The sequence below is a fragment of the Cladophialophora yegresii genome (assembly GCF_000585515.1).
Source record: "Cladophialophora yegresii CBS 114405 chromosome Unknown aczIN-supercont1.2, whole genome shotgun sequence".
Lineage (NCBI taxonomy): Eukaryota > Fungi > Ascomycota > Eurotiomycetes > Chaetothyriales > Herpotrichiellaceae > Cladophialophora > Cladophialophora yegresii.
Window position 1 is genome coordinate 873017 of NW_006913046.1, and position 23034 is coordinate 896050.

General features: G+C 52.6%; 7 protein-coding genes across 7 annotated transcripts; 2 read left to right on the forward strand and 5 right to left on the reverse strand.

Moving 5' to 3' along the window:
• Positions 1 to 557: 557 nt before the first annotated feature.
• On the reverse strand, positions 558 to 2563 carry A1O7_02231 (uncharacterized protein; the record flags this gene model as incomplete). The annotated part of the gene is made up of 3 exons (XM_007756265.1): positions 558 to 2219; positions 2274 to 2484; positions 2532 to 2563. 3 exons carry the CDS (start codon positions 2561 to 2563, stop codon positions 558 to 560), a joined length of 1905 nt encoding a protein of 634 aa, XP_007754455.1.
• A 2156-nt stretch (positions 2564 to 4719) lies between these two features.
• On the reverse strand, positions 4720 to 6465 carry A1O7_02232 (uncharacterized protein; the record flags this gene model as incomplete). Its single annotated transcript, XM_007756266.1, has 1 exon — positions 4720 to 6465. The coding sequence occupies one exon, from the start codon at positions 6463 to 6465 to the stop codon at positions 4720 to 4722; it is 1746 nt and encodes a 581-aa protein (XP_007754456.1).
• Positions 6466 to 7163: 698 nt separating this feature from the next.
• On the reverse strand, positions 7164 to 7891 carry A1O7_02233 (uncharacterized protein; the record flags this gene model as incomplete). Its single annotated transcript, XM_007756267.1, has 4 exons — positions 7164 to 7408; positions 7470 to 7622; positions 7685 to 7796; positions 7877 to 7891. 4 exons carry the CDS (start codon positions 7889 to 7891, stop codon positions 7164 to 7166), a joined length of 525 nt encoding a protein of 174 aa, XP_007754457.1.
• A 624-nt stretch (positions 7892 to 8515) lies between these two features.
• Positions 8516 to 9838, forward strand: A1O7_02234 (C4-hydroxylase; the record flags this gene model as incomplete). Its single annotated transcript, XM_007756268.1, has 1 exon — positions 8516 to 9838. The coding sequence occupies one exon, from the start codon at positions 8516 to 8518 to the stop codon at positions 9836 to 9838; it is 1323 nt and encodes a 440-aa protein (XP_007754458.1).
• Positions 9839 to 10539: 701 nt separating this feature from the next.
• Positions 10540 to 11864, forward strand: A1O7_02235 (uncharacterized protein; the record flags this gene model as incomplete). The annotated part of the gene is made up of 2 exons (XM_007756269.1): positions 10540 to 11702; positions 11771 to 11864. 2 exons carry the CDS (start codon positions 10540 to 10542, stop codon positions 11862 to 11864), a joined length of 1257 nt encoding a protein of 418 aa, XP_007754459.1.
• A 4711-nt stretch (positions 11865 to 16575) lies between these two features.
• On the reverse strand, positions 16576 to 19725 carry A1O7_02236 (uncharacterized protein; the record flags this gene model as incomplete). Its single annotated transcript, XM_007756270.1, has 1 exon — positions 16576 to 19725. The coding sequence occupies one exon, from the start codon at positions 19723 to 19725 to the stop codon at positions 16576 to 16578; it is 3150 nt and encodes a 1049-aa protein (XP_007754460.1).
• An 891-nt stretch (positions 19726 to 20616) lies between these two features.
• On the reverse strand, positions 20617 to 22348 carry A1O7_02237 (uncharacterized protein; the record flags this gene model as incomplete). Its single annotated transcript, XM_007756271.1, has 2 exons — positions 20617 to 21407; positions 21460 to 22348. 2 exons carry the CDS (start codon positions 22346 to 22348, stop codon positions 20617 to 20619), a joined length of 1680 nt encoding a protein of 559 aa, XP_007754461.1.
• Between the last annotated feature and the right edge of the window lie 686 nt (positions 22349 to 23034).

Here is a 23034-nt window from a genome sequence, read left to right on the forward strand (position 1 = left end):
GGCCCAGAACCTAAGCGGAAGCGTAGGGTTATATGCACAGGCACAACACTCTCTTCCAGAATCGAGCAAGTCAGGAGTTGTGCAGACTTCAGAAATATTCAGGTTCGTCATTCGTAGCGCTGTGCTCTTACAGATGCTGGAAATTACTGGGGTATGTCTATGTCTAAGTGTCGCCTGTCCGTCCACTTCACAATGTACAGTAGCACGGTGATTTAAAAGCCATCCCTGCCAAGCCCGCCCGCAGCCTCGTTAATACACGACGAGGCTGTCATCCATCTCACCGGTCAGCTAACTCGTCCGGCGAGAGGAAAGTCGTGACCTTAAAACCCATCATCAATTCCTGCGTACATGATATCGCTGTCTTCAAAAGCCCCATTATCTACCAATTCCCACACATGCCACTGATACGGTGGCTAGCACCACTATTCATTGTGAGATTCGCTCACAAACCTTTGCCGAAGACCACCATCACCATCTCGCAGAATCGGCGAAAAGGAGCGGATCACAAGCATGTAGACCGAGCTTGTTGCAATGTAAGGATCGCTTGCGTAAGGATGTTAGTGCTGCTGAATCATGTCGCCAAGATAACTCAATTCGTCAAGAAGTTGCTGCATGCTGCTAGAATGAGGAACAGAGGCTTCTTGAACCCCACTTACTTGAGGTTGGTAGACGTCTGCAGCATGGTCATTCACAACAAGGGGATCGACGTGGTCGACGGCAGGTGTCGGCTTAAGCGTGTTGCCTGATCCAGCTTCTTCGGTTGGCAAGCTGTAGTGTTGGAACTTGCTCCAGGAAAAATGTGCACTTTTGGCGCTGCTAACGTTGTCTTGTGAGGCCAAGGCTGTCGAAGAAGTGATCGAGCTGACAGTCGAGAAACTCGAGGCCGATGGGAGACCATCTTGTTTGAGAAAGCCGTACCCGTGACGCCCAAACTCCTGCGGATCTTCCTGGCTGTCGAGTTGAAAGTCCAGCGTTAGCCCGGGCGGTGGACTGATTGGCTCGAAATCGACAATGCTTGGAGCATACTCTGATTGTGGTGACAACCTTGTCGGTGGTGCATCTGTCCAGTCTGAGAAACGGCTGTTGTCGTTATGGATGTAACTCTCCGTACATGGTTCGGTGTCCACAGTCGTGCAGGAGAAATGGCTTCGGAGGTTTACCATATCTTTTGCTTCCTCATCTTGAATGTCTTCATCTACCGCGCTTGGTGGATATGCCGAGGACGGGGTATTTGGTAAGGTCGGTAACCTCTTCTCCAAATCTACAGGCTGTCGGCCGTCGTCTATAGCGTCGTCCTTATCGACTTTCAGAGCTGTGAGTGGCCCAACAGGTGTATTCGCAGCAGAAGCGACCTCCTTTAAGGTCTCTAAGGGACGGTAGGGGACGGTGGTGTGACTGAAGGTACTCAAGTCGGGAGAAGTGTCCAGCTGCTGGGAATTGCGTAAGGATGAGGGCTCGCGTGACAGCGAGCGTTGTCGGCGATGCTGTGCGAAAGATGAAATCGGCACAGCGGCTGAGCTCTCGGCGTCGTCACCGAAATCTTTACGCAACGCAAGCTCACGTACAGGTGCCAAAGAGGGGTTGCCTTGTCCCTCAGTGGTTGGTGAAGTCAGCGCAATGGGAGCTCGCTTCGGGGTGACGCTTCTTGCAGAGACGGCCCGTGAGCGAACCACTGGCGATCTGATACCGTCTGTGGGTGTCCGCCCCCTTTCCGGAAACCCTCCCGGGCTCATCAGGCGTGGTGATGCTAAAGCTCGAAGACCGCCAATGATGCTCACAGACCGGTTACTCCCACGTGATGTGGACCTGCTAGGCTCTTCAGCGGATGGCTTCGGTCGAACGAGTGCTAGGATACTGGCACTGGCAGGCGGAGATGGTGCACGAGATGAGGCTGATCTTCCTCTCCTGCTAGACACCGAGGTCGCGCTAATCGGCGAACTGGAAGAGGACCATGGTAGCTGTGAGAAGGTTGGGGAAGTCTTCAGACGCGGTAATGCCGGCTTTGCTGGGGCTGGCCGAGGGTTGAGGAATTTGTCTGTAGGATCCATAGTGCGGTGTTCGGAGCTTGTGGAGCTCACACTGTCATTTCGAGATCGGCCGCTGCTGCTTAGCGCAAAGGGCACGTTCAGAACATTGATTAGCTGGCCGGGAAGCATCGGACACGTGGTTGTTGACGGCTCAGCTGAATTGTGGAATTCGATCTCGTCGTCCAGTGTATACTGTGAAGGGTGTGTTGGTTGAAAGAACGTTCAGCACAGCACGGTTCCACCTACATAGTACCAGTACGTCCCACCCATCTTTAGTCCTCCTTCCCGGGGGATATTGTTGCCCTCGACACCTCCATCACAGATGATGTTGGAGAAGCTATGGCAACCTGACCAATGTTCGGGTCCGGTGCGACTGTCCCGCTGCATGGGATAAGGTGTGGAGAAGTTGTCCCAGGAGCCATAAAGTTGGACTGATCTGGTCGAAGGTGGAGTGCGGCTGCAATCAGTGAGCTTGTGTCAACGGCGACGGAGGGTCTGACGTACACTAAAAATGTGATCAGAGTTGTTGGAGCCATTGTGATGAGTATTAGGTGAAGGTGAAGGCTAAAATCAGAAGCAGAACTTTTGTCTTGTCCGAGCCAATTCCCAATTGTTTTTGCTGGGGCTTGCTGTCCAGCAGTATAACCCGGGGGTATCAGATGACGAAGTGCACAAAGGAAACGCTAATAGACCAGACCAATGGAACCAATAGCTCGTTATACAAGGCACCAGGCCACTGGGCAGACAGTATAGCGTCGCAGGGTAGAGAAGTATCTTCAAGGTGCCTTTGATGGATGAGATATAATCCAGGCCAAGGAAGGTACCGCCAACGGCATGGAGAGATCGCAGGGTCCAGATTCAGGTCTATTTCTGCACAGACGTTGAAACTGAGGTTGGCCTCAAATCATAGGCTTGGCTCCTGCGTTGTGCTCTGCAAAGGCAGCATATCTACAGGCCAAGGTGGAGTATGCCCGTTTCGGAAACCTGAAACTGGATGACAATGAGCACCGGCAAGGTGCGCGTGTGTTTGAGGATTGGACGAGCGATGACGAGCGACGTTGACTTCGAACCGAGTCCAATTAGAAGAGATGAGGTAGGCGTGAACGGCAGCAAGTCGAGTCTGTGAGGCGCCTAATGATGGTGATTACAGGAGAGCAGGAGCGATCAGGGTCCGGCGGTTACTGAGGTAAGAGTAAGGTTGTGTCGCCCAACGACGTCTGTGAGTGCGGGGAGAGCAATCGACTGGCTATCGGTGAATGGGGCGAGTAGAAGGAGTAGATTACAGTCAGAGACTGCAGGACAGGTACCTCCACATGGCGGACGAAGGTCACTATATGGATGGCGGAGAGCAAGAGATTTGAGAAAGATGAAATCAGGGCGGGAGACGCCCGCTGTCGTCAAGGCTGGGTCGCACGGAAACAATAGACTCGAACACGAAGAACTCATCTGAAAACTTGCCACTGAAGAACGGGTAACGTTCAAAGTGCCCGTCCACTCACCTCGCCAAGGTCCCGTGTCACGTTGTGAATCTTGACAGGCATGTCACTCCTGGAGCGAACTCCTGCGCCCTCGGTAACTCAAGCGAGAGACCAGACTTGTTCGACTCGAGACACAAGTCGATCGGAAGTCAATTCGGGTCAAGCGCCGAGGCTAGGGTCGTGCGGGTGGTGCACAGATTTCTGGAACCGGCCAACGTGCATGACAGACGGCCAGAAAAGGCGCAAACGGTTTTTGATAAAGCACGACAGGGCAAGGCGGCACTGAAACCGTGATGAAGTGGATGTCAACAAAGGACAAAATCAAGGATCCAGCTTCAAATCCAATTTTAGAGCGCTACATGTGGCTTCTTGATTGGCCCGCACTAGTCCTGGGCCGGCCACAAGAGGTTAGACTCGGATGACGAGGGCCGGAAAACAGTTTGACTTTCTGTTGATCCGGCTTGCCCCCAGCCTCCATGTGCTCCCAACGCAGCTGCAGCTCAATGTCCCTTAAACGGTGTCGCAGACAGTTGTCAAGATGCAAGAACAATAGTCATCTCAGGATCAAACAGATGGCCATGTACAGCGATGAAAAGTATTCGCAGGCTCGCGTCTCCCTTTAGGATGCAGGGCCCTTTTCCATGTGTCAAATGGTCATCAAAGGGTAGCCGCCGACCTCCTTCCGACACCTCAATTTACCGGGGATCAGCCACTTGGAATGGTCAAGCGAGGGTCGGACCCTGGTACCTGGATTCGTCCTGGCCTCGCCTCGAAGCTTGAATCGTGACGAATAGGCCCACGTGGTGCCCGGTTTCGAATTCTCGAATTTACAGAATCCCCAGACTCGACCTGCGCCTGCAAACGATTATTGTGCTCAAGATATGGTTTTATACATACATGTTATGTGGTTAGGCGATCTGCACGCCGGACGACCGTTGCATCGTGATTATCGCCAGGCACCACGCACCATTCCGCGGTTGAGATTCTCGACACCTCGGAGCAGCAAATCTCAATTTTTGAAACGCCCAAGACTGTCGCTCAAAACTGTCGCAAAGCGTATACGCGTACACTGTTCCAGGTGCCCGAGCATGTACCATCCTTGATGGGTGATGCGAATCATGCCCAAGGCGTGGATGTCGGGCAGAGAAGCTTTTAGGAGAGTCGTTGTTCATGAAATAGTTCAGTTATCGCCGGCCGAAATGTTAAAAAATTTGTCATCTTCGCCGTCTTCTTCTCACCTCAAAGCCGTCCTCGTCAATATCGTATTCTTCCTCGGTGCTCGACTCTTCAAACCCTTGGGTGCTCCCCGCGTTCTGATAATAAGTGCCCTGATCCTCATTTCCCCATACTGAACGCGGGTCGTCAATATTCTCAATGCCATGATTGCTCAACATCCATCGGCCCAGACCGACCACGCCCTCGTAGGCTTCTTGACCAGTCGGCAGAATGTGTGACCTTGGCAGCAAGAAGCCGTATGTCCCGGTATCTCTGAGCTTGATTTGGAATGCCAGCTTAACGTCCAAATCGTGGTAGAAGAAATCCAGGGCCGAACCACCTTGCGCTTCTATCTGAACCCGAGTCTGTTTTGTTTCGCTCTGGACAGCAATGTCGCCCTCGCAGGCACTTTCCACGTTGTAGAAGTGTCCGTTGGCTAGGCGGAACGATTTTGCTATGCCTAGCGCAACTTCTTCCAGATCCTCGAGGTTTGGAGGAGCCGTGTCACACGTGTAGCTGTATGGATACAGCACCTCCTGCGAATAGGAGTGGAAATCCAGATATGACACGAAGGAGACATTGTTGTAGGCTGTCTCATTCCTGGCCCACTCTGTCAGTACTTGAGCTTCGACAGCAGCAAGCGGCTCTGGACCAGCATAGTCGTCACTACAGGCATTATCCCTATTCCAGTGACCGTCCCAGCCAAACCGGAATGCACGATCCAAATCGATGCCGGGACAGAACGGAATGGACGTAGATTGTCGATTTTTGCGCCATAATCTGTCAGTTGTCCAGGTGTACTCATATCCGTCAGGATTTAGAACAGGAATGAAGACCAAATCGAAGTGATCAAGTATCTTGGTGACCTCGGAAAACTGAGGGTGACCATACCGAGTGACGAGACTGTAGGCGATGAAGGCAACTGTCGATACTGAAATCCACTCGCGTGCATGAGTGCCTCCTACTATAAGCAATGTATGCCTAGAATCGTGAGAGTCCGCCGTGGTGGAGTTGAACCGGGAGCCGATCCGTAATGCTGGGATATCGCGACCTTCAGCAGATGTGCCGATAGTGGTCAAGGATGCGTGGGTCGGAAAAAGGGACGCGAGCAGACGCAGCCACGGATACATGACGCTGAGAGGCTGGTAGTCCTGGAAGAACAGGTCATGAGGTGTGTTGCCCTTCAATCGCCAGTCGGGCGCATCTGTGAGGCTCGACATCAACGCCCTTTCGTGCGTCGAGGACGAGTCGGGGTACGTGTCGTAAACTGCCCGAGCGATATCGTGTATCAGGGGGACGTATGAGTCCTGCAGCGATGGCGGGAGGAGTCCAATAAAGGAAGGCACCACTTCTTTTGCTATCCTTATGTCCACCCACTCATTTGTTGCCTCCCAAATGTCCAAATACAGGATATCTGCCGCTTCCGATATGGTCTTCGCCTCTTCCTGCGTCTTGACTCGGAAGCGCAATACAACATCAGCGCCATAGCGAGCGCGAAAGCCTTCGGGCGCCTTCGGTAGTCTGAAGCCTAGGGAGGACTGGTAGGAGGATTTGCTGGGGATGGACCAGATCCCTTCTATAAGGGCATTACGTAGCTTTCCGAATAGCCCTGCTGGCTTATCTCGGTGCGTAAAGGCGACTTTCGGCGCAGGGGACGTGTGAGGCAATGACTCGCTGGTCGGAATAGCAAGGGCGGAAGAGACGATAGTTGCAAGTATAAATATGTCGCGGAGGAAAGGTGCCATGGCGGGCTTGAGGAAACTCTGTTACCGTGTCATGAGAAGCGAGGTGGCCGACGGAGCAATGTTAGATAGCTCTCTGAAGGGGAAACTGAGCACGAGAGCAGTTTCAGGGAGTGGGGAGCGAGCGAGGGGAAACGAATGATGGAATTTGAGTGGTAGGTATCTGGACCAAGACCGTTTCTCCCTTGCAAAGGCAATTGTACAGGCAAATGCACCTGGTGAGTAGGTGGTGAGGGGAAGTGAAAGATATGAAGACGCGATGAAGAAAGTCTAGATAGATGGAACCTAGGTATCTCAGGCATAAGTACTCCGTACTCCGTATGAGAGCTGGATTGTTATGGAGCAGGAAACAGCGTTGCCTGCAACACTCCGCCTCCTCCATCGACAACGACGCCCAATCGCATGACAGTCTCTCAGTGACTGTGGGGACATGCATTTTGTGACCGCCAATCGCAGCATGGCCAGCAAGATCGCTGAGATGAGGTTTCGGCCACCTGTTCGGACTTGTGAACTACTTTGCGGGTTGCCGAGCCAGCACTGTCAATTGTCACAGTCCTTAAGAATCTCACTATGTCGTGCGACTGACGGCAGTTGAAGGCACACGTAACGAGTCTGGTTTTTCGTCCTATGCTTGGACGATAACAAATCATCTCTATGCACCCACTGAAGTTCAAAGCATCCAGCCACTGTCGAAGTCTCATCTACACCTTGTATTCCTCAAGGCCCCATTTCCAGATGGTCGCATACGGGGTCATGCCATCCTCCCGGAAGTCGACCAGGACATACATGCCGTTCTCATCCATGGATTCACCCTGGTAGATGTCGTAGTTTTCCCAATTGCCTAGGATCTTCTTGGCTGCAGCTGGTGCTTCGGACTGGAACTTCTTGATATCCTCTTCCGGAGTTCCCTTCTCCTTCAACTTCTCGGTCAGAGCCTTCATGTATTCTGGTAAAAAAGTCAGTCGGTACCGTCCAAACGCTTATGGCTACCAGAACGTGCGACTTACTCTTGAGCTCACCCTGATATGCCTTCTTCGACATGCCGCCCTCAATTTTCTGTAGACGGAATTGATCGGCCAAATCGAGGACTGTCACCTTGGTATCGTCGGTGCCGTCTTCGGCATCTTCACCCTCGGCAGATGGGTTGGCGCCCTCCAGTGCTAGTACGCAACAAGTCAGCACAGGCTTCGAGTCGGCGAGAGACGTGTGCGTCGCGACTGACCGAAGTTCTCTGCTCCTTTTGTGACCATCTTGCCATCAATCTCCCATAGTCCATTACCGGCGTCGATGATCTTGGAAGTGTCAGACGCAAGCTCGTCGCCGCTGATGAGGTCCTAAGATGACAAGCGTCAGTTTGCGACATCAAAGGCGGGGGCAAAAGTCTTCATGGATTTCGCCTAGAGATTCTACATACCCTATAAATGATCATTTTGACAGAACGCTGAGCACGCAAGGAAGTGGAAGAGGAAGTCGTGTGAGGGAGACGTCGAGAGGTCAAGTTATTGAGTGAACTGGCGGGAAAAAAGAATCAACGCAGGCTGTCAACGAGGGGCTCGACGATCGAATTCCGGTCCACTCGCAAGCAGTGTGGGGTTGCATTCACTGCCACCAAAAAATTCTGTGGCTTCTCGCATTCACGTGACTGCGAGGATCTAATCTAATCCATAGTGCTCCATAATGGAGCGCGATTCGCCCGGGTGGCCAATTTCGCGCATCATCACTGTGCACTTCATCTCCGGCAACTCCTGAGGCCCTGATCATCTCAGCATTTGTTTTCTGTGTTCAAAGGTCTCTCCACCTGTGCGACAAGCTTGTCGCCTTCACACTCTCTCACTCTCCTTTCTTCGCTGAGTCTCCCTTTATTTACTCTGTTCATTCCTCTATCAGGCCACCTGCCAGGGAGATCCGGCCTCTGTCCGACATTCCTTGCACCGTCTTCCGCGCCACCCGCGCACGACTCCTATAATACCATCGACATACCTGTAATCGTTACGACAAGCACCTCGGATTATCCGTGCTCCTGAGCCATTCTCTTCGCTGCATGGTCAAAAACATGGCGAACGTTAATCTCCCAGAGCTGCCTCCTCTTCCATCTTATTCCTTGAGACCCCGCCCACCAATGCTGCCAGGCATCTCAGACCCGGTGCTGCAACTGCTCTCGCCTGTCGTGGCCTACTGGGTCGTTTCTGGCTTCTTCCATATTCTAGACGTCTATGATCTGTTCTCAAAGTACAGGCTGCACACTCCAGCCGAGGTCCTCAAGCGCAACCATGTCACCAGATACGAGGTGCTCAGAGATGTCATCCTACAACAGATTATCCAGACAGCATTTGGGCTGCTTATCGCGCAGTTTGACCCAGTCGAGACCATCGGGCGAGAAGAGTATGATATCGCAGTCTGGGCTCAGCGCCTGCGGCTAGGACAAGGATACCTGCCGGGCCTGCTCAGCGTTGTTGGCATCGACTCCTTTTCCTTGGGGAGAAAGGTGCAGCAGAGCCATCCTCAGCTTGCAGGAGCATTGTCGGGAGGGATATACCCGACATGTTCATTCGCGTCATGGGAGACGACAGCCGCCAAATTTATCTACTGGATCGGCATGCAGCTCGTCCAATTCACCGTCGCCATCCTGATCGTCGATACATGGCAATACTTTCTCCACCGCGCCATGCATATGAACAAGTTCCTCTACACCACCCTCCATGCACGACACCACCGGTTGTATGTCCCCTATGCATACGGGGCTCTTTACAACCACCCTTTGGAAGGCTTTATGCTTGACACGCTTGGGACTGGTGTAGCATACCTGGTGACAGGCATGACTGTGCGCCAAGGCATGGTTTTCTTCACCTGTGCTACAATCAAGACAGTCGACGATCATTGTGGCTATGCCTTCCCATGGGATCCATTACAGCATATAACCTCAAACAATGCCGCTTATCACGATGTACACCATCAGAGCTGGGGCATCAAAACAAACTTCTCCCAGCCATTCTTCACCTTCTGGGATCGCATTCTTGGCACCGCATGGACTGGCGGAGATGTTTCCGCCCGCTATCAACGCGACAGAATCGCTGCCCAGAAGAAGGTGGACGCCGATGTCGCTGGGGCTCGCCCCTCAGTGGTCAACTCGCCTGAGATTGACATACAGTATGCGCAGCAACAGGCTCGTTCAAGTCAAAGGCATGTCCTTGACGACATACAACATGGTGGACCTCAAGTCCTCGAGGAGGAAGCTAGGGAGGAGAGAGAAGTAAAGTCACCCTCACGGCGAAGCACGAGACGCAAGAGTGGCTTTGATGCCAAGTCAATATCGGACCATATTGCAGGACTCCATTCCAGAAGTCCTGCGATCCTCCACGCAGACGGCATGCACTGAGGAGTGCTTTGTATAAACAAACTAATGCACGCGCTTTTTTCATGGTACAATTTTGGAGTCAACGCACGTGGGACACTGGTTTACAGCTTCTCGGAAAGGCTTATGTGCCTTCTCATGGTCATTGCAGGGTTTCCCGATCATGATAATGTGTATGATTATGACTGGACCAGCTTCAGAAGTCCTCAAATGGCACAGTATAACAAAACTCGACTTCTACTATATTCTAGCGGTCAATTATCCCTTTCGATGAGCACCAGAACACATTTACTCACAGTAGGTTCCATGATCGTGCTTGCGCAGACTGGGGACTTCGACCCATTATGTTGGGTTCTTGCTACTTATCGTTGATGAACAAAGAGCTGCCGACTTTCTATATTCTCATCCACAAAGGCTCTTTGTGTCGTCCTTCAAGTCCATCCTTTGGAGATACGGGGTCGTTCTTGTCGAATCTTCTTTGTTTCATTGTCGTTAGCTATGATATCATGGGTTGTGCCTGTCTGGAGTGTCAACCCTCTCCTATTCTCCTTTCACAAATTGCGCGGCTCAGCAAACACCATTCTGGACGGTAATCACCAGACTTGTCGCAATCTCATTGAGCTCGAAGTCCTCGCAACCTCCTACCTAACACCAACGCCAAGTCTCTGAATTACGACCAGGTGAGGCTCTGTAACCACTAGTCCTGTGGAGAAATCGCTTACAAGATGCATATTCAAGATATTCCGCAAAAATTTATCCCGCCACTTGCGAAACTGTTGCAGTTCCGACCTAACGAGGATCCAGAGGCTCTCTCACTGAGAATTGCCCTGGGGACAAAAAGCCTACCCTCATCTCTCCGATCCAGCCGGCTGGAGAACTTCCTATTGCCTTCCCGTGGCCATCTATGCTCGCTTCACAAGTGCCTCCATCCCGACGTTGTTCGATCAGTGCTTCATCATGTCCAGCTCGAAGTCGGCATTCGCCTCAATAATGTAATCTCTCACAGTGAGATGCTAGCACCAGAGCTGTACAGCCGTGTCAAGAGGCTACGAGAACTGCATGCCCTGTGGCTTGACTCTAGAGAATACAGGAGGACCTTCATGGCTTCATCTTGGGATCTTAAGTGGAAGTATCAAGCTGACCGGTGCGAAGCATGCATGCTCTCGAAGATCACAAGCGATCTACAGATCCTCCTTGACCTTAGGTGGGCGTTCCGCTCACGCGCGACCCGTGCTTTCGTCGCGAAATACGGCAATCCTAGGCTCCAGCAATGGGTCCACGTTTGGATTGCAACATTGGCAGGATTTGTTGAAGAGACCATCGGTACCGCCATTGATCTCGATATGGTCATCCTGCACAATGATGAGGAAGCTATTCTGATGAAGAAGACGAGGGCTGAGATCGCCGCCTTCAGGCAACGAACCCATCAGTATCGGAAGAGCGGACCCGCCAATGGAGCATACATGACACAGGTCCCGTACGATTGGAGTTATCCAATCCAGTCCGCGCCCCATCAACCAAAACCGCAAGAGCTTCCTGCGATCCAGGATGCGACTGGAGTTCAAGCCGAAGAATTCATTGGAGACACAAACGAAGCCCATCTTGAAGGTATGGACCCCTATGAAGCATTAACAAGCACCCCATATCTCCCAAGAACAACGTACTCACCACCAACCAAGCAGCCATCTGAAGCAGTTTTGACCATGAGCACTGTTTCCGCTGACCGTTCTTCCAAAGGCCGGAGCCCGTATGGACAGAGAGAGTCCGTGCGAGAATCGAGTGCCAGTATCCGTGTCTACTTGGACGAGCGTCTACACGTTGTCATGGAGAATGATCAAGATGCCGCGCACGAGGTGGCGCAGTTGCAGCAAGAATACATTCCACCTAGGTCCTTGTGGGAGAAGTCCGCACCTCAGGAGCCGGCACTTATATCGTCGACACTTCTGCCTCGTCCAGACACTACTCAAGGCCTGACCCGTCCAAGTTCCGTGGTCTCAACAGACACCTGGGAGAGATCTACCAACTCATCGAGACAATCTTGGAAGACTGAACAATGCGTAACGGCGGATTGCGGTTCAAGCGTCTATTCATCCCCACCGAAAACCCCGGGCCGAAATGCCTATCAGTCTCCGAGTGAAAGCTGGCGCAACCTCTCGAGGGTCGCCTCTGTACCCAACAGCACTTCGAGAGAACGGCGTCCCCCAAAAGCACAGAATCTCGATCCCGCACAGACGTACACTAACCTTTTGCATTCCTCGCCCTTCTCAGAGTCAAACGCCACTTTACGGCAACTAACCCCGAAACCGCAACAGCAACAGCGTTCAAGCCCAGCACAGGTACGTTCCCCCGGCAAAGAATCCGACTCTGCTCCAGCCTCTGCATCTACGCTGTTTCTGAGATTATACAACGAGGTCAGTCGTCCTGTAGACTTAGCCACGTCGAAAGTTACAAACCTCCGCAATTTGTCAGTTACGCCTGGGAGACCGGTCGATCTTAGCGCGGATGGCCACCAAGTCTCATCTGAATCGAGAGGTGGACAATGCGAGCAATCGCTGCCAGCACCAGTCATGGCCTCGACATCCTCCAAGCCAGACACGCCAACCACGCCACGCGCACCCTGTGCAACACAGAGACCAAAGTCTGATTCCACGGAACAGTTTCTCAAGCTCTACGACGAAGTTGTCTCGTCGTACATGCCTTCGCCAGGTCAAGTGGTGGGGCAACCATGCTCATCGAAGCTTCCTCAATCGACCTCGACTTCCGTCTCCACGGTTACGAGGGAAAGATTAACACCTGAGAGACTCTCTCCCCAAATTCGTCCCGCGCAGCTTTCGGAGAACGTCGACCGCGTCGTACGCAATACCACTAAAGTGACCACCTCGAATGCTCGCGACGGTAGTCGAGCCAGAAGTAATATCGCAAGGACCGTGACTACGACTCCATCGCTGGTCTAAGATTCGACCCTCACCAACGACTCCTCGCGTACCCCCCACAAGCAGGAAGAAAGCGTCAAGGATGATGATAGTGGCAGTGATGAGAGTCGTCACACGACTTGGAGTTCAGCCTACGCGAGTCACCTCCAGGGCAGGGAGGATTTGGGATGGTATTACGGTGGAGACAAGGGTAAAGGTAAGCAGCGTAGATGAGCAGAGCAGAGCAGAGCAGAGCAACGAGCAGGAGAGGAGAAGAACGCTTTCCCCGTTGTAATTGAGAAAGAATGTGAACCAGGACAAGGGACGAGGTCGGAGTCTGTGTTGACTTCGTAATGTACCTTTGTAGGAATACTAGGGTTGAAGACCGTACGTACATACCTAGTACACATTTACCGGATCCCGTGGATCAAAGTACTTGAATGTAGGACAACGTTAGTATATTTGTTTCGGGTGTTCGATGGCGTCCATTTATTCAGCCAGGTTGCGGGACGAGGTTTCGGATGCAGGGCTGGGTGCGCATTGCGTGGTCGTGAGGAGACTCGCAGCCGCAAGGAGGACGGCACTGCATAGTAGCTTCATAGCCGGGAAGTGTTTGTACGGTAATTATTTTGCTGAAAGGGCGAGTGGCATGTGGAAGGGGGATGTTGCTTCATTCGCCGGGTACGCTCCCGATATTGATTGACAAGTTTCAAGTCGTTCGTCCTGTACACAATGGCCGTGGACCAGTGCCTCTCATAGCCCATTCCCCTACCTGATTTCACGATCCGAGAGCTCTACAAGGCCGCAAGCTGACACATACGCACTGATGCAGGGACGAATGAACGGAATTGCGACGGCGAAACCTCAGCTTGGACCGACCCTAGCAGGAGGAACACAAGCGGGACAAGTCCTGTGACGGATAATAGCATCCCATATCGTCGGTGGAAACGATGGTTGCTCCCGATTGAGGCACCGTGGTCGCCGCCAAAACCCAAGCACACCGCAGTGGAGAGGACGAGTCGAGCTGCGCACGACATTTCAGATACGTCGTGGAAAGTCACGCGCTTCCAAAGGGGGCTTCTGCTCGATGCTGCCAGTGGTTCGGAGACCTTGTTCGCCGGTCTGTCGATACAAAGTGATCGCATTGTTCGACGTGCCAATGCTTGCCAAGTGGCGTTGGACACGGGCAGGGTCAGGTCAGCCTCGTCAGCCGCGCCTTTTGGAACGAGGCACCGCGATGGCCACCGAGAGGGAGCCGACGACATCAGGACCCAGCTGAGTAATCATTTCGTGAAGACCGCCTTGGTGAGTGGTTGGCATTTTATGATTGTTCCCGAATTGTTGGCGTGAGTCTTAGCTTCTTTCATTTTCATGAGAAATGCTGGCTCCCGTGGTTGGATTCCGTCGAACAGCTCGATTTGATCGTGTGGGTCACGCATTGGCATTCCTGCCCTCATTGGTGCATGATGGAGATGTAGTTTGCAAGAGAGGAGCTGCAGCTGAGAAAGGGGAAAGGAGCTCGTACAGTGCGGATGGCGGGGAGAGTCGTTGTTGAGACTAAGACGAGGACAACGGAACATCCGCTCTTTAAAAATGATGCTCAGCTGTGTGTAGGGCTGCACATGAAAAACGCGGCGGTGAGGAATAGCCAGAGAATCGTGGCATGTTCAAATCATCGTAAGAACCTCTGCGAAGCTGGAATGCTGTGAAGGATCGAGAGATCGGACTCGGTAGAATCTTGGCTATTGACGAGGCTGTAGCCTCGTTTGCTGGCATTTTCCTTGTTGTCTCTGAGGCACTACGGAATACTTGAACTGCAATTCAAAAACTCGGATGCTTACAGAACTAGGCTGGAGCCCCATGGAGCGTATCGCTCTGTGGAAGTTTCCGCTGACCTATCCTTCAAACACACCAAACTGTCTCTCTCCCTCCCGGTGACCTTCAGCGCTCGAAATCGCCTGGCGTCGCAATTTCCAAGTTCCAACCAACCCTGTTTCTAGACCAACACGTAATCATCCTCATCGCAGTGACATGACTGATCAGGCTGAATCTTGTTCTTTCCTCTGACAAAAACATATTCATCTCTATCCTCATCATGCGGGGTTCGAAGCTGCGCCGTCACTTGACTACTCTCGGGCAGTCCAGCTTCGAGTCTATCAAACGTCACATCCTTGAACAGGGTGAGGCCGAACAGCGTGAGGCTCACAGTAGGATAAACGCTCCTCATGATTGCAATCTTCCAGCGCTCCGCCGTGCGTGGATCTGGATGCAACCAAGAATGGTCCTCTTTGACTGCTTTAAGGAGCTCCTCGATCGTCCAGGGGTAGGCGTACTTTTGTTGTGGCGAAAGGTCGCACCATGGTGGCTCGTTCGAGGAGGAGGTGTCATCAGCGCTGTGAGCGGCTTGGGTTTCCGGGGGTTGGGATGAAGCGAGCTCGTTGACATTGGCTTTGTCGGCCGGCGTTCGGTCCATTGAAGGTGTTCCGTCGCGGTTGGTGGCGAGGTCTGGACGCAGATCAGGTAAGTGGTCGGTAATGCGAAGGTGGTGGGGGATGATTTACGGGCAGTGTTTGACACCGGCGGTGCAGATATGGTTGCAAAAAGCTCGTAGCGAATATCCCGAAGTGTTTGTAGCGGATGTGAAGCTGTTGTCCTTTATGTGGCTAGGTTTTCTGGTGAGCTCACTGCATGGTAGGCCGCGTGGTATTCGCAAGAAACAGTCTCTCAAAGTAGTCGGCACATATTCCCTAATGCTGAACTTCACTTGTGCAGTCGAACGTTACTTGAGAGGTGGATGTGAAGACTCGGTCAACTGTGAATAAGTCCAAACTGCCTCAAGCAATTTTGCGTCTTCACTTCCGTCTGATCATCTCGCACAGTCTCGGCGGTCTGACCTTTCATTGGGCTGGTCTATTTCCAGATTGCCCTTCCCTTTTGGCTCAGTAGCTCATTTTGATCTGCTATAGGAAGTGCTTGTCAAGACTGCAGTGGCCGCATGTCCGTCCATGGCGAAGACTGTTGTGCGCAAGAGCGTGTCGAAGCCATGCAGTATGCGGTACGATGACGCTTCGCTTCACTCCAACAGCTTCTTCAATTCTCCAAATTCAGAGATCCTCTCCTACAGTGCCTTCTTAGCCTCATCCACATGCATCTTTACCTCCGGTCCCGACGCCTGCGCCTTCTGTGCCCAGGCTTGAGCTTCGACGGCCGCCACATACTGCTCCATAGCCAGCTCCAGTTTCTCCTTTGCCTCTCTCAATCTTTAGATGGTTCGATCTCGTCCCAACACCTTGATCCGCGCCACGAGACGCTTCTCGCTTTCCACGTCCTGCAATTCACTGCGTTCCATGTCGTCAACCGCTATGATCGCCTCCAGTTCGTCCGTGATGTCTTTGAAGAGCACGTCGTTGAGGTTAGGATCAGCATCTGTCCGCCGAAGAGCAAAAAGCTCGTGGACTAGAGCGTAGATTTCCTCGTCCGCGATCGCTGGCATCATTCTCAGAGAGCTTGCTTCGTGTTAGCTTTCCGCTCCCGCTTGCCTAGCGGAAATAGTCTGGGTGACAGACCTGAGTGAAATGACGAGGGTTGTGTATGCAAACCTAACAAATCGAATGTGGCTTTATGGGATAAAGCAATTCGGTAGTCCGACTGTTCGATATAGTCTGGCGGAGTTGTGATGATAAGACATTGAAATGGACGAAGTGGGTGTATATAATTGCCTTGACGTGAAGGTGCAAGAATTGTGGCAAGAGTGCTGTCGCGCCTTCACTCCACTGCCCAGAAGTGCCTCGCCATCGCACGTTCAATTGAAGGCAATTCAGCTTGCTCTTAGAAATCTTGGCCTGATTCTCACTCAGTCTTGCGCCGCTTCGCCGGACTCTGGACTTCGTGCTCCTTGACTCCGGTGGCATCGTGAAGTTCTTGTTTCGTAGCGGATGAGCCTGATCGGTGTGGACTCTGAGTCGGGCCGTCCTGCATGCTCGCGTTCGTGCCATTGCCAAGCTGGGCCCCTGTGGCAGTCGCCTTAAAGTTGGAGATCGCCTTCTCACCCGCACCGACACCGCTGCTGATTGTGTTCCTTGGCTCAGTCGCATCGAAAACCATCGGCTCAGTGGCACCGTTTGCTACTCCCTGCTCACCCTTTGCTGCGGGAGCCTGGGTCTGCGTCGTCTGAGTCTGCTCCCCATGGTCAACTCCTTGCTCCTTGGCTTTTCTCTTGGACTTCTTACTCGTCTTGTTATTTGAATCCAGCTGCTTCGCTCTATTTATTTCGTCCTTCTTCTTTCTGTTCTTCTCCATCGACTCTTGTCTTGCCGCACGTTTCTTTTCTTCCTCAATCTTGACCTGTTCAGCGACATCAAGGCGGGCCTTCTCTCGTTTCTCCTCCTCAATCTCGAACTTCTTGGATATGGCGGGGAAGAGTCTCCTCATGTCCTTGATCTGCGAGACCTTGATGCGCATGAGGTCAAATGCCACAGCGATAGGAAGCTCGCGCGCAGCATCGGGTTCAACCCAGGAGGACGAGGACGACGTAGGAGCGAGCTTTTGCGCGGGCTCATGGGCAACATCATCGTTTATAAGGTTGGTGCCGTTGGTCATCTCAGCATCCACCTCATCCAGAAGTTCCCCCTCGGAGACGGGCTCGGGCATTTTGACACTGCTGAATACAGGCATCTTTTGGTACCGCTGGCTGAAGTGCGTGAGGATGAGATTTTTCGCGCGCATTCCTAGAGCAACGCCAACGGCCTCACCAGTTGTACTGTGTTTCTTGGCCCTTGCATCCCCTTCCATGCCATCGTCAAATGTCGCCTCGTGCACAAGAACATCTGAGTCGGCACCAATGTCACAGAAATTCTCACTCGGCCGACAGTCGCCACTGTAGGAGAATTTGAACCCATTCTTGAAGGTGACCGAGACGGCCTGCGCTCCATGACAGTGATTGACCCGCACAGTCCGCCATTCTTTGATGTAAGAGTCGTTCTTCCCTATGTCAAAGGGCTCTCCACGGTGCAACAACCCTTGAGAAGCGTCGCAAGGTACCGGCGTGCAAAGTGCGTCCGTTGGCAGCCCCAAAACAGATTGGTATTCGTCCACGTAGTCCAACATGTTGATTTCCGACAGCAGGTAAGGTGGCGATGGAGACACACCCTCCGACCCGGCCAGTCTCCCCACAGTCTTGTGTACCGCTTTCAGCACCGAAAGGGTGCCGAGATGATGGTCAGCGTGAAGGTGAGAAATCCATATCGCTCGCAAGTTGAATAAAACATCGTCCAGTTGTTGTGCGTCGTACAGTCTCTTCAACTGACCAAGCGTGCCTTCTCCGCAATCGAACAGGTAGTTTCCCATGCCCTGTGGCATGCGTAAGAGTACTGCTGAAACATTGCGATATTTCGAAGGAGCTGCAGAACCGGTACCCAAAGTAATGATCTCTGGTTCTTGTAAGTCCGCACTTGGAACGAAAGCTGAAGTGGCAGCCCGGTAAGATGATATATCGTCCGGTAGCAGTTCTTGGACTTCTGGTTCCATAACAGTTGTGAACGAGGCAGAGTCAAGGTTCGAAGGTACGTCTTTCTCGTCGATGGCGAAAGTTGGCTCGATATGCACTTTCAAGCCTCTTTTTGCCAGGACGACCTGCGGATCGGCGACCAAGGAGCGAAGCTCGGGCCCATACTTATCCAGCGCAGGACGGTACGCTTGTGAATTGTCGAAACGAGGAATCGAGAATAGACTTGGGGCGATTTGAGCCAGCTGGCTCGAAGATAAGGCGCTGGAATCGTGAGTAAGGTGGTCGTTACAAAGGGACGCATCCGACATGATGTGCTGCATGTGCCTCAGTTGATGTAGTAGATTTTGGAATTGCTCGGTTCGTACGACATCTTGCCGGGTGATCCAGACCGCGGCTTCAATACCGTCCAAAAGCTGGTCCATCTGCTTGCTTAGGTTCCGTGCAAGATCATCCAGATGGCCGACAGAGGGCACGTCGAACAAGGCAAGACCTCTCCCAGGTCGAGTGGGGCTTAGGACCATCTCCGAAGTGATCATCATGCCGCTACCATCGTCGCTCTCGACCGACCTACCTGCTGCCAGTTGGGCGAATTTCGGACCAGGTTTCATACCTAATGCTTTGGCTTTTGTCACGTCGAAACTCCCGCGTTGAGGGTGGCCCTTGATAATGTAGGACATCACGGCCCCGCGAGGCAGACCTGATGCTGGGGCCAGCTCCTCGACAGTAGAGGCAGGCCAGGGATTACGATGGCGGACAACAGAGTCTGGTGAGAGCGGCGTGTTATCGAGATCAAGGACTGGACAAGAGACTAGGGTCTTTGTCTCGGGATCGCGCACGTAGACAACGGCAGGAAGCTTGATGTCCTTCAGCTTGGATTGGAATAGCTGATCACGTCTCCAGTCGGAATCGAACATGTTTCTGACGACTTTCTTCCGAATTTCCTGCTCGGTTTCCAACTGTGCTTCATCGATTGCGACATCATCGATGCTGGTAGATGCGTCTCGAGTCAAGAGTGCCCATACACGGATATTTTCATCTTCATGAATAGGGTCCTGGTCGGTAATGGTTTTGCGAGCACCAACCTCATGCACTGACAACGGCATCCCCGTCCGGAAGACAAATCTCCTGGCACATGCCAGCGAGTGCATTTGCATCGGACCCGCGTGTATGTCCAGCCTCGGGCGCTTGACACCGTCTTCATCCAACTCTGATTGCTGGACATCAGACATGGTAAGGATCATGCCAATCAGCCCTCCGTTGTTCCAATGAGTTTTGCCTGCGAGGAAGAGACCTCGGACTTTTTTCAGCCCGATGCCACGTTGTATACATGCCCGCTGCGTGCCCTCGGTGATCTCTCCAAGAAGATATCTCTTCGTTGCGAAGTGGAGAAGTAGGGTTGTGCCCGGGGTATCTGAGGTGGGAGTCGTAATGAACTCGAAATGGAAGTTGGTGCGCACGCCTACAGAGGCGGCGCCCGCCCTCTGTTGTGCCATTCGATCGAGGTTGTCGACGTTCGGTGTGGAAAGATCCGGTGATAAATCCGGATCTTGTTCACCTCGCGAGTTGTAGGATCTCTGCGGCAATCTGGGAGGATAGTGACTTCGAGCGTTGAGGGATATCTCCTTCAGGCGGGCTCTAGGGGTATGAGGACTTCTTGCTCGTATGCCAGTCTTTGCTTCATCCCAGTAGCGAGGCCAGTGCAGCGAGGAATTGTTTTTCTCGCTCAAGTCGAGCTGCTGCCACGGCCACAAGAGCAGACTGTGCGAAGAAGAACCCAGGCCAGATTGCAGACGCCGATCGGATTTGATATAGGAAGAGAAGGAGAGGCGCTCAGAGAGAGCAGGATACCTCGCAGGGAGTAGCCTGGGGGTGGATGCCTTCCGAAAGACACAGGTCGAGATAGCCACGACGGATGGGTTGAGAAGGAATGTGTCACCGCATGTTACAGCGCAACTGACTCTGTGAAGGAGAAGTTGCGTCTGAGCAGAGTATTATCAAATCAAAGAATGAGTCACGGCAAACGAGTGTCTGACTAAGTCTGTCTTTTATTGCAATTGCAGTCTGTCAATCGTGTGCAAAAAAGTTGAGATGGTTGTGGACAAGGCTGCAACTTTGCCTTGCGTCACCATCCGCACATGGTACGGCGTCCGGACGTGGAGAACACCTCAGGAGAACACCTCAGAAAGACGATCTATACGTGACCTGCCCTCACAATACTTAATGTTCATTCTAAGAGACAATGGATACTTGAACTGATAAATAAAGTGTAATTTGAAGAGCTATGAGCTGGCATCGATGAAATGAGCAGAACGAACCGTCAAGGGCTCTTGAGTTCCTCCCACAAGCCTAAGCACCCGATAGTGTAAACCCTTGGAGTCAAGCCTTCATTCCATATGTGATGTAAACTCAGCGAGCTTCACACAGCTGTCATCCAGATCGTCGCACATTCTTTTTAGGTTGGTCATGCTTTCCTCTTCTGAGATATCTGCGGGCTCTTCCGCATGATTGGAGTCATTCCCTTCCGATGAGCAAGGATATTCAGAGGCAGGCGAGTTAAAGTATAGCGCGAAGACGTCCTGGTCGAGGGCTATGGAGTTATCAACCTCTGAGACCTCTGCAGCAGTGGCGGGCATCATGGAGGGAGACAGCTCTGGAAGTCGCGGTACTTCTTTCGACGATTTTGAGGCCGCCTTGTTAGGAAGAGGCTTCCCTGACAGGCGCTCTAAATCGAGCATAGGAGGTGGAGGCAGCTCGGTGACAGCGTAGACATGGTAGTCGTTGGTTGGGACTGCGTTCATCCATCCATTTGATGGTTGGAGAACAGAGAAGTCGACGGGAGTCTCGGGTATCAGTGCCATTCCGATCTGGGGTGGTTGGTTCTGGAGTTGTTGAGAAGCCGCACTGGAGCTAACATCCTTTTTCATTGGCTGAGATTGGGATTGGGGCTGAGCCTGGACAGGCTTCGGCTGTTGGATGTTCTTTTGCAGGTTTGGTGGCGGCAAGCCAGATTGGCTAAGCTCTTGCAAGAATCCAGAGAAGGCTTGAGAAGACAGCAGCATGCGAGTAAGATCAGTAAGACGGTTGTTCTCCTCTCGAAGTTGCTGGTTTTGCACACGCAGGTCGTTCGCTTCTTGCACTTTGGTGGCGACCTCTCCTTCGAGTTGGCTAATGTATTCTGTCGAGACAATTAGTACGTTGGATGTGATACTTCATGCAAGAAAACTTACCCTTCCTTCGAGAACGGAAAGCGCGAGCAGAAACCTTGTTTCTGAGCTGTCGACGTTCCTTGCTGGAGAGCTTCTTGCCCTCTTCGCTTGCCAGAAGACGTTCGTCCTCGTCCATTTCATCCTCATCCTTCTTGATTCGCGGCATGTTGGACATTCCACCGGAAGCACCATCGTCGTCTTCGGACACAGAAGCCGCGCTGGCCTGTCTCATGCGATTCAGGACCTTGGAGATGCTCTCTTCGACAAGGGGATCCTTGGCTGGTTGAGTCTTTGTAGGAGATGAACCGGGAAGAGGCTTTTGTCCCTGTGGACGTTGCTGCTGTTGACGGGCCAGCTGTTCTTGCTTCTGTGCCTGTTGCGCCTTTGCAAGAGCAGCCTGCTGGCTATGCATGCCAGGGTAGATTCGCTTGATAGGAGTAGAAGGGGTATTGGCCGGTGCCACCAAGGTATTTGGGCTGACGAACTGAGCCGGACCAGAGGTTTCTGGGAAGAACATTGTCGGGAGACCAATTGGCGAGTCATCGAAGTCCATATCACCCGGATTGCGGGAGAAGTCAAGGTCGTCAAGGTCGCTTAACGGCATGTTCAATGTCTCGGTGGGCATTATAAACCCTCCATTGTTCTCATGGTATTGTAGCCCAGAAGCCTTGTTGATGTTGAAAGTGCTCGCTAGGGCTCCTCGAGGAATGCCAGTCTGCTGATGGTACAAGTCGTATTGAAAGCTCGGACCCGGAAAGGTAGGGGTCGTAGTCGACGGAGGGACGGACGATTGGGGTGTCAGCATCGGAACAGGCTTGATGTCTGGTGAGTCGATGAGAAAAGAGTCGTAGTCAGTACTGAAGTTGGTGTTGAGTTCAGCCATGCTCGACTGAGCCGAATTGTAAGTCATGGCTGGAGAGGTGCGTGGCCTAGATGCCTGCGCGGGTCAATTGTGCCAAAAATAGGCACAAGTCGTTCGGATCGTCTGCAAACTCAATTCCACCTCAATCGTGCCCTTGGAAATCGTCGTCGAGATGATTGAAGGTGTAGTGAGGCGTATCGACGACGAGTTGGATATGAAACGAGTGAGTGTTCGAAGAGACAAGTGAGATGCAGGCGAGCAAGGGACAAAGCGAGACGGAGGATAAGGGAGCAGAAAGTTGGCAGCGCTGGAAGTGAGGAGCCACTCCCAAACCACACGCTTGGGGCCGACAGAGGCTGTGCTCGCGAGCTGCTACCCACTTTAGCAAGGCGAGCGAGTTACGAGGGCCACGAAGGGAATATCGGCGGTTTGTCGCTCCGTGATCAGCATGTCACTGCTGCAATCTCCACCAATGATACAAGATGTTGCCTCCGCCATTAGGCTGCTATGATTCTTTAATCCAGAGTTGCCAATGCATTGGCATTGCTGGCCCTTGATCATTGGCAGACCCCCAAGCTGCTTCTTTCACTGCAGACGCCCCGAGAGACGCTGTCGAGGCGCGGGTTGACTAGACGCCAAGTATTGGCCTTGCTTTGCGCAAGATGAAACCCTTCTGTGCCGGCAGTGAGAGGCGTCCAACAGCCCTCACGTGACTTCGGCAAGTCTGCCATCAG